This window comes from Halichoerus grypus, chromosome 5, assembly GCF_964656455.1.
Source record: "Halichoerus grypus chromosome 5, mHalGry1.hap1.1, whole genome shotgun sequence".
NCBI classification, from domain to species: domain Eukaryota; kingdom Metazoa; phylum Chordata; class Mammalia; order Carnivora; family Phocidae; genus Halichoerus; species Halichoerus grypus.
In genome coordinates, this window is record NC_135716.1 from 16,827,900 (window position 1) to 16,839,935 (window position 12,036).

A 12,036-nucleotide genomic window follows, 5' to 3' on the forward strand; every position below is an offset into this window, starting at 1 on the left:
CTCAAATAAATAAATAAAATATTTTTAAAAAATAAAAATAAAAACATTTTTTTTTCCTAAGATGCTACCTTTTAACCTCCCCTATTTGCCTCACCAACTGGTAAGGCGCCACCAATGGAGGGCTCAGCTAAGCAGGGTAGGATCCCTTCCTCCTCCCTACCTTGCATCCCAGAGTAGTTCAACCACATTTTTTGAGTTATTTATTGGTTGCGAGTCACGTAGCAAGCGCCCTAATAGGCACCATGGTGACTAAAGCACTAAGACACGGCCCTACCCACAAGGAGTTCGCAGCCCCATAGGGGAGAACACACATTTAAAAAAAAAAAAATCAAATACCCAGCATATAATGTGGGCAATCTGTTGCATGAAGCTGTTCGGGAAAGACAATGGCTCAGTGTCCATGCAAAGGGACTCACCATCGTGGTGCTCGCATGGTGTGCCCTGCTCAAACCATGAGGCCATGCTGGTCCTCCCCAGTCTGTGCCTTGCGAAACTCCCGGAGCATCCTTCTGCCGCTGTATCTTCAGTCCGAAGCTTTGCCTTGGTGGTTCTCAATGCTCAGTCAGGATAAGGTCCCCACTCACAGAGACTTTGCCAAGTCAAGCCAGGATCTGATAAGAAGGTAACTGTTCTAGACATGGCCTAGCACATTCTTTATCCTGAGGGGCTCAGCATGCCAAGGCTTCCCAGGAGAAACCATGTGTTTGAAGAAGTGTCAAGTTAGATTTTTAGTGGTGAGGGAAATCTAAAGCAGTCACTGACACTTCAGAAGAAGGCTGGGTTAAGATATGATAGCCACAACCTTTTTTTTTTTTTTTTTTGAGAGGGAAGATAGAGCTGAGGGACTAGAGACAAACACTGAGGTTTCCTGAGATTAGTTCTTATCCTCCCCCCAAAAGAGGTGATTTCCTATTTATGCTTGAATTTTAGAAGTCAAAAAAACTTTGACAAACTTTCAGCCACTCAACTCTTTGTAGCTACTGGCTACGGAACAAAAGACCACAACCATCTCCGGGGCATTCAACGATAAACACTGATTTCTTCCTCGTGGGGCAGCTGAGGTGTCTGCTCCATGTGCCCCATCCTGGGACCAAGGCTGGAGCAGTGGCTACCCAGGGCATATTCTTGCCATGGCATTCACAGAAACATAAGGGGACAAGACCAACCCACAAGCACACACACCATATCCTCTGCTCACCTCACATCCACCAGCACCCCACGGACCAAAGCAAGTCACACGGCCAAGTCCAATGTCAAGAATCAAAGAAGTATAGGGGCAGCTGGGTGGCTCAGTCAGTTAAGCGTCTGCCTTCAGTCCAGGTCATGATCCCAGGGTCCTGGGATAAAGCCCCACGTTGGGCTCCCTGCTCAGCAGGGGAGTCTGCTTCTCCCTCTCTGCTCCTCCCCCTGCTTGTGCTCTCTCTCTCTCTCTCTCAAATAAATAAATAATCTTAAAAAAAAAACAGATAAGTACATATCACTAGGAGGCCATGGGTCATGTGGGGAGGAGAAAAGAACTAGTACTGATAATCCCATTTACAACACTCTAAATAATCCTGAAAGGGAGGGCGCCTGGGTGGCTCAGTTGGTTAAGCGACTGCCTTCGGCTCAGGTCATGATCCTGGAGTCCCTGGATCGAGTCCCGCATCAGGCTCCCTGCTCGGCAAGGAGCCTGCTTCTCCCTCTAACCCCTCTAACCCCCTCTCATGTACTCTCTCTCTCATTCTCGCTATCTCAAATAAATAAATAAATCTTTAAAAAAAAAAAAAAATCCTGAAAGGGAAATGTTAGGGGCTCTATTTCTTTTTCTTGATGGCTCAAAAAACTGAGCCTCCAGAATTTAAGTTATTCATCCAGGTCAGACAGCAGTATGATGCTCTAGCAGAATGAGAATTCAAATCTCCTGCCTTCTGTGGTTTCTAGAGTGATGTAGCTTACTGACATGTAACTAACAGACATCTATAATAATCACATCCCTTAATTATGCTCCCTTGCAGATCTCAGTTCTCTCCAACAAAGGCCAGACCCAACATTGTCCATCTGTTAGCAAGATCATAGTGTTTATCATTTGTGTAGGATCTTCTACAGTGTTTTTACAAGCTATTTTTACTATTACCACATTAATAAATTATTTATGGTGGGAAACCTGAATCAGAAAACTCTGGCTACTTGAAAACAGACTTTATTAAAAACATCTCCTTCCCCCTCCAACATGCACCCTCCCAAGGCACACCCACAATTATTTTGCCCTACTCTAAGCCTTAGAGATTGCACAGAGTCTGTGGAACAGAAGACACTTACAGATGGCTGCCGAGAAAGGAATATGGAGGGATCGAGTTTGAAACTAATTCCTGAGCATGCAATTTTAACTTGCAGCGACTGCTTCGTGCAGTCTAATCGCCCAATAGATCAGACGGTGAAGCATCACAGCTAGAAGTCATGAAGGGCAAGCAGCTATCCTGACGCCAGCAGCCTCCCACAGCCTCCCATTCACCTACTCAAATAGTGATTGAAGGTCTAACTTTTGGCCTGGCAAGGTGCTGGGATGCCCCTTGAACCAGACCGACCAGCTCTCAAGGGGCTGACATTCTGCAGAGAGGGATGGAGAGGGATGGATTGTTACAAATGAAAAGTAAAACTGAACAGGGTAACTTCAGATTGTACTAAGGACCGTGAAGAAGCCAGCCTTACCAAACTGGGGAAGTCACTGGCTTAACTCTTCTCTGGGACCCTCTGTGCCCTCATCTGGAAGACCGTGCAGCTCCCCGCCCCCTGCCCCGGGCCCGCTCGCCCCAGTTTAAAACGATTAGGTTAAGGAGCTAGTTGGTGAGGGTCTCGGCACCTGCGCCCGGGCCGGGCCTGCTCGCCGCACTTCCTTTAGTCCCCGTCGGTCGGGCGGAGGGGCATTCTGCGTCCCTCTCCCGGAACGCTCACCAAAGCTAAACAAAACTCCCGGCCTGCCATTTCCCGGAGAGGAATTAACAGCCCAGAGGATGCCGCCCGGCGGGAAGGAGGGGAGGGTATAGCGGGTCCTCAAAACAAAAGCCCAGCCCCCGGCGCCGGAGCGAGGCTCGGGCGCCTCTAACGTGCTCGCGGCGGTGCTGTGCGGGGCCCGGCGCCCCAGACGTGGGCGCTGCGCGCTCAGGGTGCCGAGAGTAGGTTGGGGGACTGTCCCTGCTCTCCACTCCCAGCCCGCAGGCATCAGACGCCGCCCGGCCTCCCTGTCCTTCTCCTTCCTTTGCCACCCTCGGACTCGGGCCTGGCAGCGGACCCATTAACGACAGTTCGGAGGCTGGGTGGGGTGGGGGCTGCCCCCCCTCCCCAGGCCGCCTCGCAGGGGTGGCCCTCTTCCGCCCCAGAGCCGGGTCGAGGAGGGGAGAGAGGCCAGGAGGCTGTCGTCCCACTCCCCAGCCCTGCTCCCGGCCGCTCTGTGCTCCCCCCACCCCCCCGTTCCCGAAGGGCCGTTGTGATTGCGGGACTCAATGTGACAGCTCGGGGCTGGGGGTGGGGGGGGTGTATCCTTCCTTCCCAGCCCCGCCCAGGAGTGACCCAGACGCCGCTCGGGCCTCCTTCCCGCACCTCGCCAGCCCCGGAGCGGCGGGAGGACCGGGCGCGTCTTGCCGAGCGCTGGGCCCCGCTCTCCCGGCGGCGGCAGCTGCGCCCGGGGGGGGCCGGGGAGCGGAGGGGCGGCGGGAGCCCCGGCCTGGCAGCACGGCTTCAAGTTTCCACCGGCGCGTGGTTGTGCAAGAGCCGGAGGAGCGGGAGCCGCGGGCGCCTCGGAAAACAAGCCGAGCCCATAAACAAAGCCACGTGGGCTCGGGCGGGAGGGGGGGCCGGGCTGAGAGCAGGCGGCTCTTCCGGCAACAAAGGGCCGGAGCCCGCGGCCCGGGATAAATAGTGCGGCCGCGACGGCGGCGCCGCAGTCCCGCCAGCCCCGCGCGCCCTGCGGCCCTCCCCAGCGCCGCGCCCTCCGCGAGCACAGGCGCTCGGCTCCGCAGCCCTCCCCGCCGCTGCCCTGAAGCCGCCCCCGGTCGCCGGCCCCGGCACCCCGAGCGCCCGCCCCGGGCGGCACTTCCCCGAGGCCGCCAGCCGGTCCGGCCCGTCAGTCCGTCGAGTCCGTCGCGTCTTCCCCGGTGCCATGCCATTCCTCGGGCAGGACTGGCGGTCCCCGGGGCAGAGCTGGGTGAAGACGGCCGACGGCTGGAAGCGCTTCCTGGATGAGAAGAGCGGCAGCTTCGTGAGCGACCTCAGCAGGTGAGTGGATCCGCCGCCAACTTCCAGCCCCGCGAAACAGACCTGGGCTGGTTTCGGGGGCGCCGGGCGGGTGAATCGGCGGCAGGCAGGACTGGAACAGGGGGAGGAGGGGAGCCCCGGGCCGGGGGGTGGGGTGGGGAGTTGACAGGGTTTCTGCAGAGGTCGCCAGAGCCCGGGATTCGGAGAATTTAGTTTCTCTCGTTGTTCAAGGTCAGCGTCTCCGCCTCCGAGTGGGCACAACTCTACAGAACCCCGGTTCCTCTGGGAATCTGACGACAACCGCGGATCTTGTCCGCAAACGTTCAAACTTAAGCACACAACTTCAGGGGACCCCTGCCTTAAGGACACGAGGCGCGCAGTTTGCCCGTGCGGGGGCGCGGGCGAGTGGGCTGCGCGCCTGTCACCGCCGGGGCGGCGGGGCTCGGAGCGCCCAAGCGCTGTGGGCACAAGTCGGGTGACGCGATGGGTCCTGGGTCCAGCACCTCCAGGCTCTGCCCACGCGCAGGCGACCGCAGAGTGGGCAGGGAGGATGAGTAACCAGGAAGGGGAGGCCAGATGGGCCCCGGGGCACCGGCGCTTGCGGGGCGGACTTGAACCGGGGTGAAGACTTGCGGCGGCTGCAGAGCTGCGGAGGAGGGAAGGGGGGCGGGCATGGAACCCACAGCTTTGTGCTTCTGAAAGGACGAAGCATTAGCACCTGTTTCCTCAGGGGGGCCTTTCGGTCAGTTTCCTGGCCGCAATAATTTCAAGTGATGCCTATCGACTGCAGAAAGCCCACCTGGCTCAGGGGAGGTCCCACCTGAGCTCTGTCAGTCTGGTGGAAAAGCCGAGTTCCGCTCGATCGGGTGCTCCGCTTGGTTAATAACACAGGAGTGCTGTCTAATAAGTTAAGTGGTCAGGAATCTGTCAGTCCCGGCTCTCAACAGTCGACTTCCAGATCCCCGCCATATGGCACAGGTGAGAAGGGCAATGAAAGTGGGTCCAGGGCGCCTGGGTGGCTCAGTCGTTGAGCGTCTGCCTTTGGCTCAGGTCATGATCCCGGGGTCCTGGGATCGAGCCCCGCATCGGGCTCCCTGCTCCGCGGGAAGCCTGCTTCTCCCTCTCCCACTCCCCCTGCTTGTGTTCCCTCTTTCGCTGTGTCTCTGTCAAATAAATAAAATCTGAAAGGAAGAAAGGAAGGAAAGAAGGTCCAGAGGGGATCAGCGCGGCCCAGCCATCCTTGGGGGCCTTTTCTCGCAGCCTTTGGTTGAAACCACGGGCACCAGAGCCCTTAAACTGATTTCGGTGAGGAGTTCTGTAACCGGATGGGATTCCCGCTGAGATTTACCAGTGACCTTTTTTTTCTTTTTTTTTTTTTTTTTGGCTGAGCCCCTGGCACTCAATTTTAAGAAAACTATCAAGAAAGTATGGTTATTTTGGGCGCCTGGGTGGCTCAGTTGGATAAGCGACTGCCTTCGGCTCAGGTCATGATCCCAGAGTCCGTGGATCGAGTCCCGCATCGGGCTCCCTGCTCGGCAGGGAGTCTGCTTCTCACTCTGACCCTCCCCCCTCTCATGCTCTCTCTCTCATTCTCTCTCTCTCAAATAAATAAATAAAATCTTTAAAAAAAAAAAAAAAAAAGTATGGTTATTTTGATAGCTTGACCTCCAGAGCACCCCCTCCCCTAGTTTTCTGTGGTTTGTAAAGCGTTAAAACTCCTTTAGTCTTCCAATGAAAAAACAAAAAACCAAAAAGCATTTAATCCTAGGGGTCTGTCAGGAGAGATAAGAGCATATATAACTCTTACGTTAAAGATCCTTTGAGGCAGTTCCAGTGGAGTTTGGGAAGCAAATAAGAAATCTCATTTATGGAAAATCAGATCATTTACTTATAGTAAAAAAAAAAAAAGACCAACGGCTGTCACTAGACTCTTCCCTTTTAGGGATGCAAGTTACCAATTATGCCTAAATTATTCTTCCTAGACTAGAAGGCTTCTTCCTTCCTCCTTGTTCTAAGGAATGATGATCTGCTGGTTCGGTACTTTATTTCTGTACAACAGTTCAGATTCTCTCTGGGGAGGTGCAGCAATGATCTGCTGAATGGTGTCGCAGTGGCTCACCCAGATACAATTATAGGATGCTCTTCAGTAGGATGCAGAGCATTGGGCTCAGCAGGGGAGGATTCAAAATACAGAGCCTCTGGTTCCTATAAATATTCACACTGTATCTGCTCCAGGAGATAAGCTGGTTTCACTCCCCTTTAGGAGCAAATAGTGGTGCCTCTCTGGCCATAGTATGGGAGACCTGAAGATGGTTTTAATTTACCACAGAAGTTTAACCTAGGCTGGATCAGGTAGCTTTACACCCCTCTGTCCCCTTCATGAGCCGCCTTTCTTCCCTCCCATTTCCTGCCTTCTGAGGTGGGGCACTGCCGTAGTTCTAACAAATGGTGATCAGGGGCGCCTGGGTGGCTCAGTTGGTTAAGTGACTGCCTTCAGCTCAGGTCATGATCCTGGAGTCCCTGGATCGAGTCCTGCATCAGGCTCCCTGCTCGGCAGGGAGTCTGCTTCTCCCTCTGACCCTCCCCCCTCTCATGTACTCACTCTCTCTCATTCTCTCTCTCTCAAATAAATAAATAAAATCTTAAAAAAAAAAAATTATGATCAGTATAGGGACCACCTGTGGCTCTTGGATGAGTCAGAGTTTAGGAATCATCTGGTAGCTCCTAGCAAAGCAGCTGGCTGTTTGTTTGTGGAGTATTTTTTTTTCCCTCCATCAATTGTAAACAATCTCTTCCTTACTTAGCATGAGAAGTCTGCCAACTTAAAAGCGGTTGGTCTTCTGAGACCTAGGTTTGTAGTCTCAAATATCCCCACTGTTTTTAGCCTTGGTGATGTTTCTCTGTGATGTAAGGTTTGGGCTGAATGCCTGCCTACACAGGTGAAGCTGAATGCCTCTCCTGTTAGGAGAAAACAAAAGGCAGACCCTTTCAAAAGGGGGAGGAACAGGAACGGGTAATAAAACAGAGAACTACAGAGGCAGGGTACACTTCTCTAATTCCATGTACCATCCTGTGAGCTGCCTGAACAAGAGTAGGGAATGAAGGGTGCCTTTGGTGTGTCCCGACCTGGGGACAGTGTTTAGTGTTGACCACAGCATGTCTGCACAGCACACTTTCTCTGGACTCTGCTGGCCACTGTCTCTGTGTTCTGAGCCCCGTCCCCCTCCAACAGCAGAACAGTACTAAGCCCATGCCAGCTAGGAGCCCCTTCTCACCAACAACCTCCTCCCCCCACTCCCGCCTCACCCACCCCCAGGATGAGTAATCTCAGCGATGTGAGCCTCAGGCCCCTCTTCTCCAAGTCTACAGTCCTGCAGCTGAAAACCCCAATGTTGCTTTCCAGTGTACCTAAGGCTGAACCAGGAAGCAGGAAGTTTACCTTGGTACCCTGGATGAGTAGTGCAGGAGATAAAAATAATAGTTCAGATTTTTATGAGTGCTTACTATATGCCAGGAAGCCACTGCTCTATGAGCTTCATATATTAGGCTGTTTGTTTTACCAAAACAATCTGGGTGCTAGCCAAGGGAGTTTGACCATTTGGGTATGTATGGGAGCAAATTAGCATAGAAATCGCACTGGCCTTACTCTACTACTAAGCCCTTTGGGGCAGTGGCAGCTTTCTTAAATGCCCTGTTAATGCAAACAAAATGAGAAATAGGCCTCCTTTTTTCCCTTTCCTCCCTTTTTATCTCCTCTGCCCAAAAGGTCTTGATTTTGAAATCTTTCCACCTTTGCTAAAGTTGTCTTTCAATATCTTGGTATGTGTGTGTTGATAGTATAGGGCCGGGAGAAGTCTTTTTTTCTTATTCTAGGCCTGCGCCTATAGAAATCAAGATTAGTAAAAACTGACCACAAAATAGCAACTTTAGTGGCTATTATTGAATTTAATGAAGGAAGTAGCCTCTTTAAATAGTTTTGCTTTAAAAAAAAATTAAATGTCATGGTTCCTAAATGGCGGTGGCTTTTCTTGTTAAAATTTTCAGTTGTAATTTTCCATTGGCTTTGCATTTCCTTGAAATGGACATAATTGAACTCTCAAAATAAATTATTGCTTGACAGAAAACCTATAAGCAGGCAACACAAATAAATCTCATAGCCCTTCCTTCCAGGCCCTACCTCAGGAATCCAAAACCTAATAACCAAGAGAAAAGTGCAGGGTTTGTCTTTGGTTGAAGCTTTATCTACATTCGACAGTGGGAGAGCATCATCAACGATGTCAAATTCTTCTTAAACTAACTTTGGAAATGAGTCACTTGGGCTTAAAGCAGATCATTGTCATTTCTATAAGGAAGGCAGGTGCTCAAATTCCTTTGGGTAATGTTCTCAATTAGAAGAGAGTAAGATAAACTATAAATACTTAAAATTTCTGGGGAATGGCCACAGTCTATGGCCCAGGCTCTGAAAACTTTCTGCTAAATCTCAAATGTGTGATTAAGAGAATAAAACCACTTCATTTTATGGTTCTCTACAGGTGGAATTTAGGCTCTTGGTTTTCATTCATGGTGCATGAGTGTGTTTTCTCTAAAAATAAGCCTTCATGTGGCCTCTTTACACACAAAAGGTTCTAACTTTGCTTTCTAAAGCTGTTCTCAGCTTTGGTATGTCATGGACCAGTCAAATGACCTTCCCTCTTTTTCCCTTCCGCTCAACTTTGATTGAAATTTCTTGTTGGCTCTAAGGACTCAGAGTTCAGCTCTCCCTTTGTTCTGCCCCTCTTTTCCTGCTGAGCTGGGAGCAGGTAACTGGCTGCTCAGTGCTTCTGTATGCTCTAGTCATGCAGGTAGACAAGCACCCACTTCTGTGTGACACACAGCCTGGCCCCAAACATTCACCCTTGGCTTGCTTAAGAAACTGTCTCTAAGAGAGGGCATTTCTGCAGTAATCTCTGTGAAACCTAAAAATAACCTGTTTCCCCCAAATGAAAAGAAGGCTATAGATATTAGGAAACTCAGTAAATGGCCTTCCTAGGGCAGATTAACAAATGATTATCCATCAAGCTCCTCCCTATGGGTCCAGAAACACCGAGCATATTGTTGGTGATGTCACGTGTAAGTGTTTATGTAGAAGATACTTATTGAAGTGCTACTTGAGAAATGATTGCAGCAACAGGATACTGGAAATTGTTTTAAACCCTCTTTTCTCTCTTACTATTTACATAATGTCCATTGAATGGAGAAACGCAGGTGTGCCTCGTTTTACCCAACAGATGTATGTCAGAAGATCTAAAGCAAATCCCATTTTAAATTCAGCAGAGGAACTCAGAAAATTAAAGGACTCTGATATATTGGTGATAGAAGAAAAAGCCCCCAGTTTATGTTTTACCGGTGGGCATTATAAATCCTGCCTTGCTCATCCATACCCATGGGGTTTGGGGAAGCTACTCACTATTCCTGATATTTCTCTATCATCCCTTCTACAGAAACTCTTCAGAGATTCTCTGTAAAGTTACATGGTGTAATAGCCTAGAACTCAGCCTACTGACGGAAGTATGCACCTGACCCAAGTTGAACCTGTGCATCCTTCAGTGACCTGTGGTTAGGGCCCTTCGGTCTTTCCAGCCCTTATAAATTTATGAACTGTGAATTCAGCTGGTTTCATTTAGGACCCGAAGTCTTTACCCCGCAGCATGATGCCTAGTGTTAGTCACAGAATTACATGAAACTTAAACAGTTAGCACTGTACGCTAAACATCTCCTAGAAATGGAGGGTATAAGTCCGATTTTTGGCAAATGTGATCATGTTTCAAAGGCATGATAGAAGCATGCTCGTTAAAAGCAGCTTGGGTACACTTTAAATGGGTGAATTGTATGGTATATGAATTCTATCTCCATAAAGCTGTTTTTTTGTGGGGGTGTTTGGTTTTTTTTTTGGTTTTTTTGTTTGTTTGTTTTTTTAGAAAGCAGCTTAGGGTGGATGCTTTTGCAAAATGAAGGCATTGTGGACTACAGTGATACCAGTAATCTTCCCTCTCCCTCCCCACTGCAGTCATCCTTTTTGCTTAAAGTAATATTGTGGTGCCCGGCATTGCCCTTAGTTAAAGGGGGCAGGCTGTGTGTCCAACACAATGGCAAGCACTGTTGGAAAGTCAAAAGAAGTAGAAGCCCCCATCCCTGCCTTCCGCAGAGCTGCGAGAATATTTCATCCCCAAAGAGGGAGGTCTGTGCCTGAACAGACTTCTTTTCAAGGGGGTTTACTGTTTTGTTTGGGAAGATGTATGTTTTATAACCCAGTAAGTTATTTATAGAAACAGCTCTTACTAAAGTATAGCTGTCACAGCTCATCCCCTCTTCTGTTGTTCTTAGTTACTGCAACAAGGAAGTATACAACAAGGAGAATCTTTTCAACAGCCTGAACTATGATGTTGCAGCCAAGAAGAGAAAGAAGGACATGCTGAATAGCAAAACCAAAACTCAGTGTAAGCCATTTGTTCTGAACTTGGAAGAAAGCTGTTTGAAGATCGTTAGGATGGGTTCTTGGTCGGGGGGGGGGGGGGGTTGGGGGGGGTAATTAGACCCCGAATGTGAGACATCTGCTTTAATGCTGACTGTCCTTGACAGCGGTTACTGGGATCTCTGCACTCCGACTGGCTGTGCGTTTTACAAGCAAGATTAATGTGTTCTTTATAGTCTTGTTTATAAGTCAGTTGGTAGTTGGGGTGTTTTTCTCCTGCTTGTCACTTACATCTGACATAGTTAATTTAGTTATTATACAGTGATATGGTCAGCTGAATCAGTTCCAGCATGTGTTTTTATTTGGCACTGGGCTTTGAGGCTTTGGAAATAGATTTGTTTCTCCCTCTTTCCTTGTACAAATACCATTACATTTCTAGATGCCATATGTAAGAGTATAAAGTTCTATTAATAAGCGGGAATTATAGATCTTTAGTTTAATCCACCTGTACAAGATGATTTCCTCATGTTACCTGCTTTATTTCTTTTTATGGCCTTGTATAAGTTGTAGGCTTGGCATTTAAAACAACCTTGTCCTTGGGTATTTGGTTTTTTTGGTTTTTTTTTTTTTTTTTTTTTCAAGTTGGAGCTTTGGTCTACTAAGTCTGATGATCAAAGATTTGGAGCGCTTCAGACCAAGCGAGCTCTAACACCTGTCTGTACGCGCTGCAGAAGTCAGGCTTCGGCAGCTCGTGGGTTGTTAGTAGAGTCTTCGTCTTGTTTGTCAAAACGTTTGACACTTGGGAATACATAAAAAAGAAACAAGTTTAAAATTTGGGGCATGTTGCAAATTTTAAAGCTGTGTGGGGTTTTTGTTTTTTTTTTCGTTTTTTTAATTAATTAATTAATTTATTTATTTATTTATTGCCTCTGTAGATTTCCACCAAGAAAAATGGATCTATGTTCACAAAGGAAGTACTAAAGAGGTGAGCATCCATCTGCTTATTAAAGAATATGCTTAGCTTTAGGCCCCTCCCGACAGCGTAGGGAGGGAAAGTGGGCCAGAATATTACTTCAAATCACGGCTGTCTTCTTGGCTGCAGCTGGTGGTGACTAGCGGCCTGCCACCCACCCAACCATCAGGGTTTAGGGCTACAGAGAGAGTGAGAAGCCGAAGTTGCTAGGTGGACTCCCCAGTCATTCAGTGAAACAAGTGTTTGGTGGTTAGCCCTTCTTTCCCCCTTCTTTTGTTCTGAGATCTCTTCAGACTCCAACTTTGTTAAGTTTTAGCCCTAGAAGGGCTAACCACTAAACACAGCAGAAGTTTTAGCGCCTGCGCAGGGGACAAGACAC

At 49.1% G+C, this 12,036-nt stretch overlaps 1 protein-coding gene across 1 annotated transcript in view; it reads left to right on the forward strand.

The window, feature by feature from the left end:
* Positions 1 to 3,694: 3,694 nt before the first annotated feature.
* FBXO32 (F-box protein 32) overlaps positions 3,695 to 12,036 on the forward strand; it is a 35,221-nt gene continuing 26,879 nt past the window's right edge. The window contains exons 1-3 of the mRNA XM_078072045.1: positions 3,695 to 4,254; positions 10,597 to 10,709; positions 11,620 to 11,669. Of these exons, the coding sequence (XP_077928171.1) occupies positions 4,139 to 4,254; positions 10,597 to 10,709; positions 11,620 to 11,669 (279 nt within the window). The 5' untranslated portion in view covers positions 3,695 to 4,138. The remainder of the gene's footprint in view (positions 4,255 to 10,596; positions 10,710 to 11,619; positions 11,670 to 12,036) is intronic.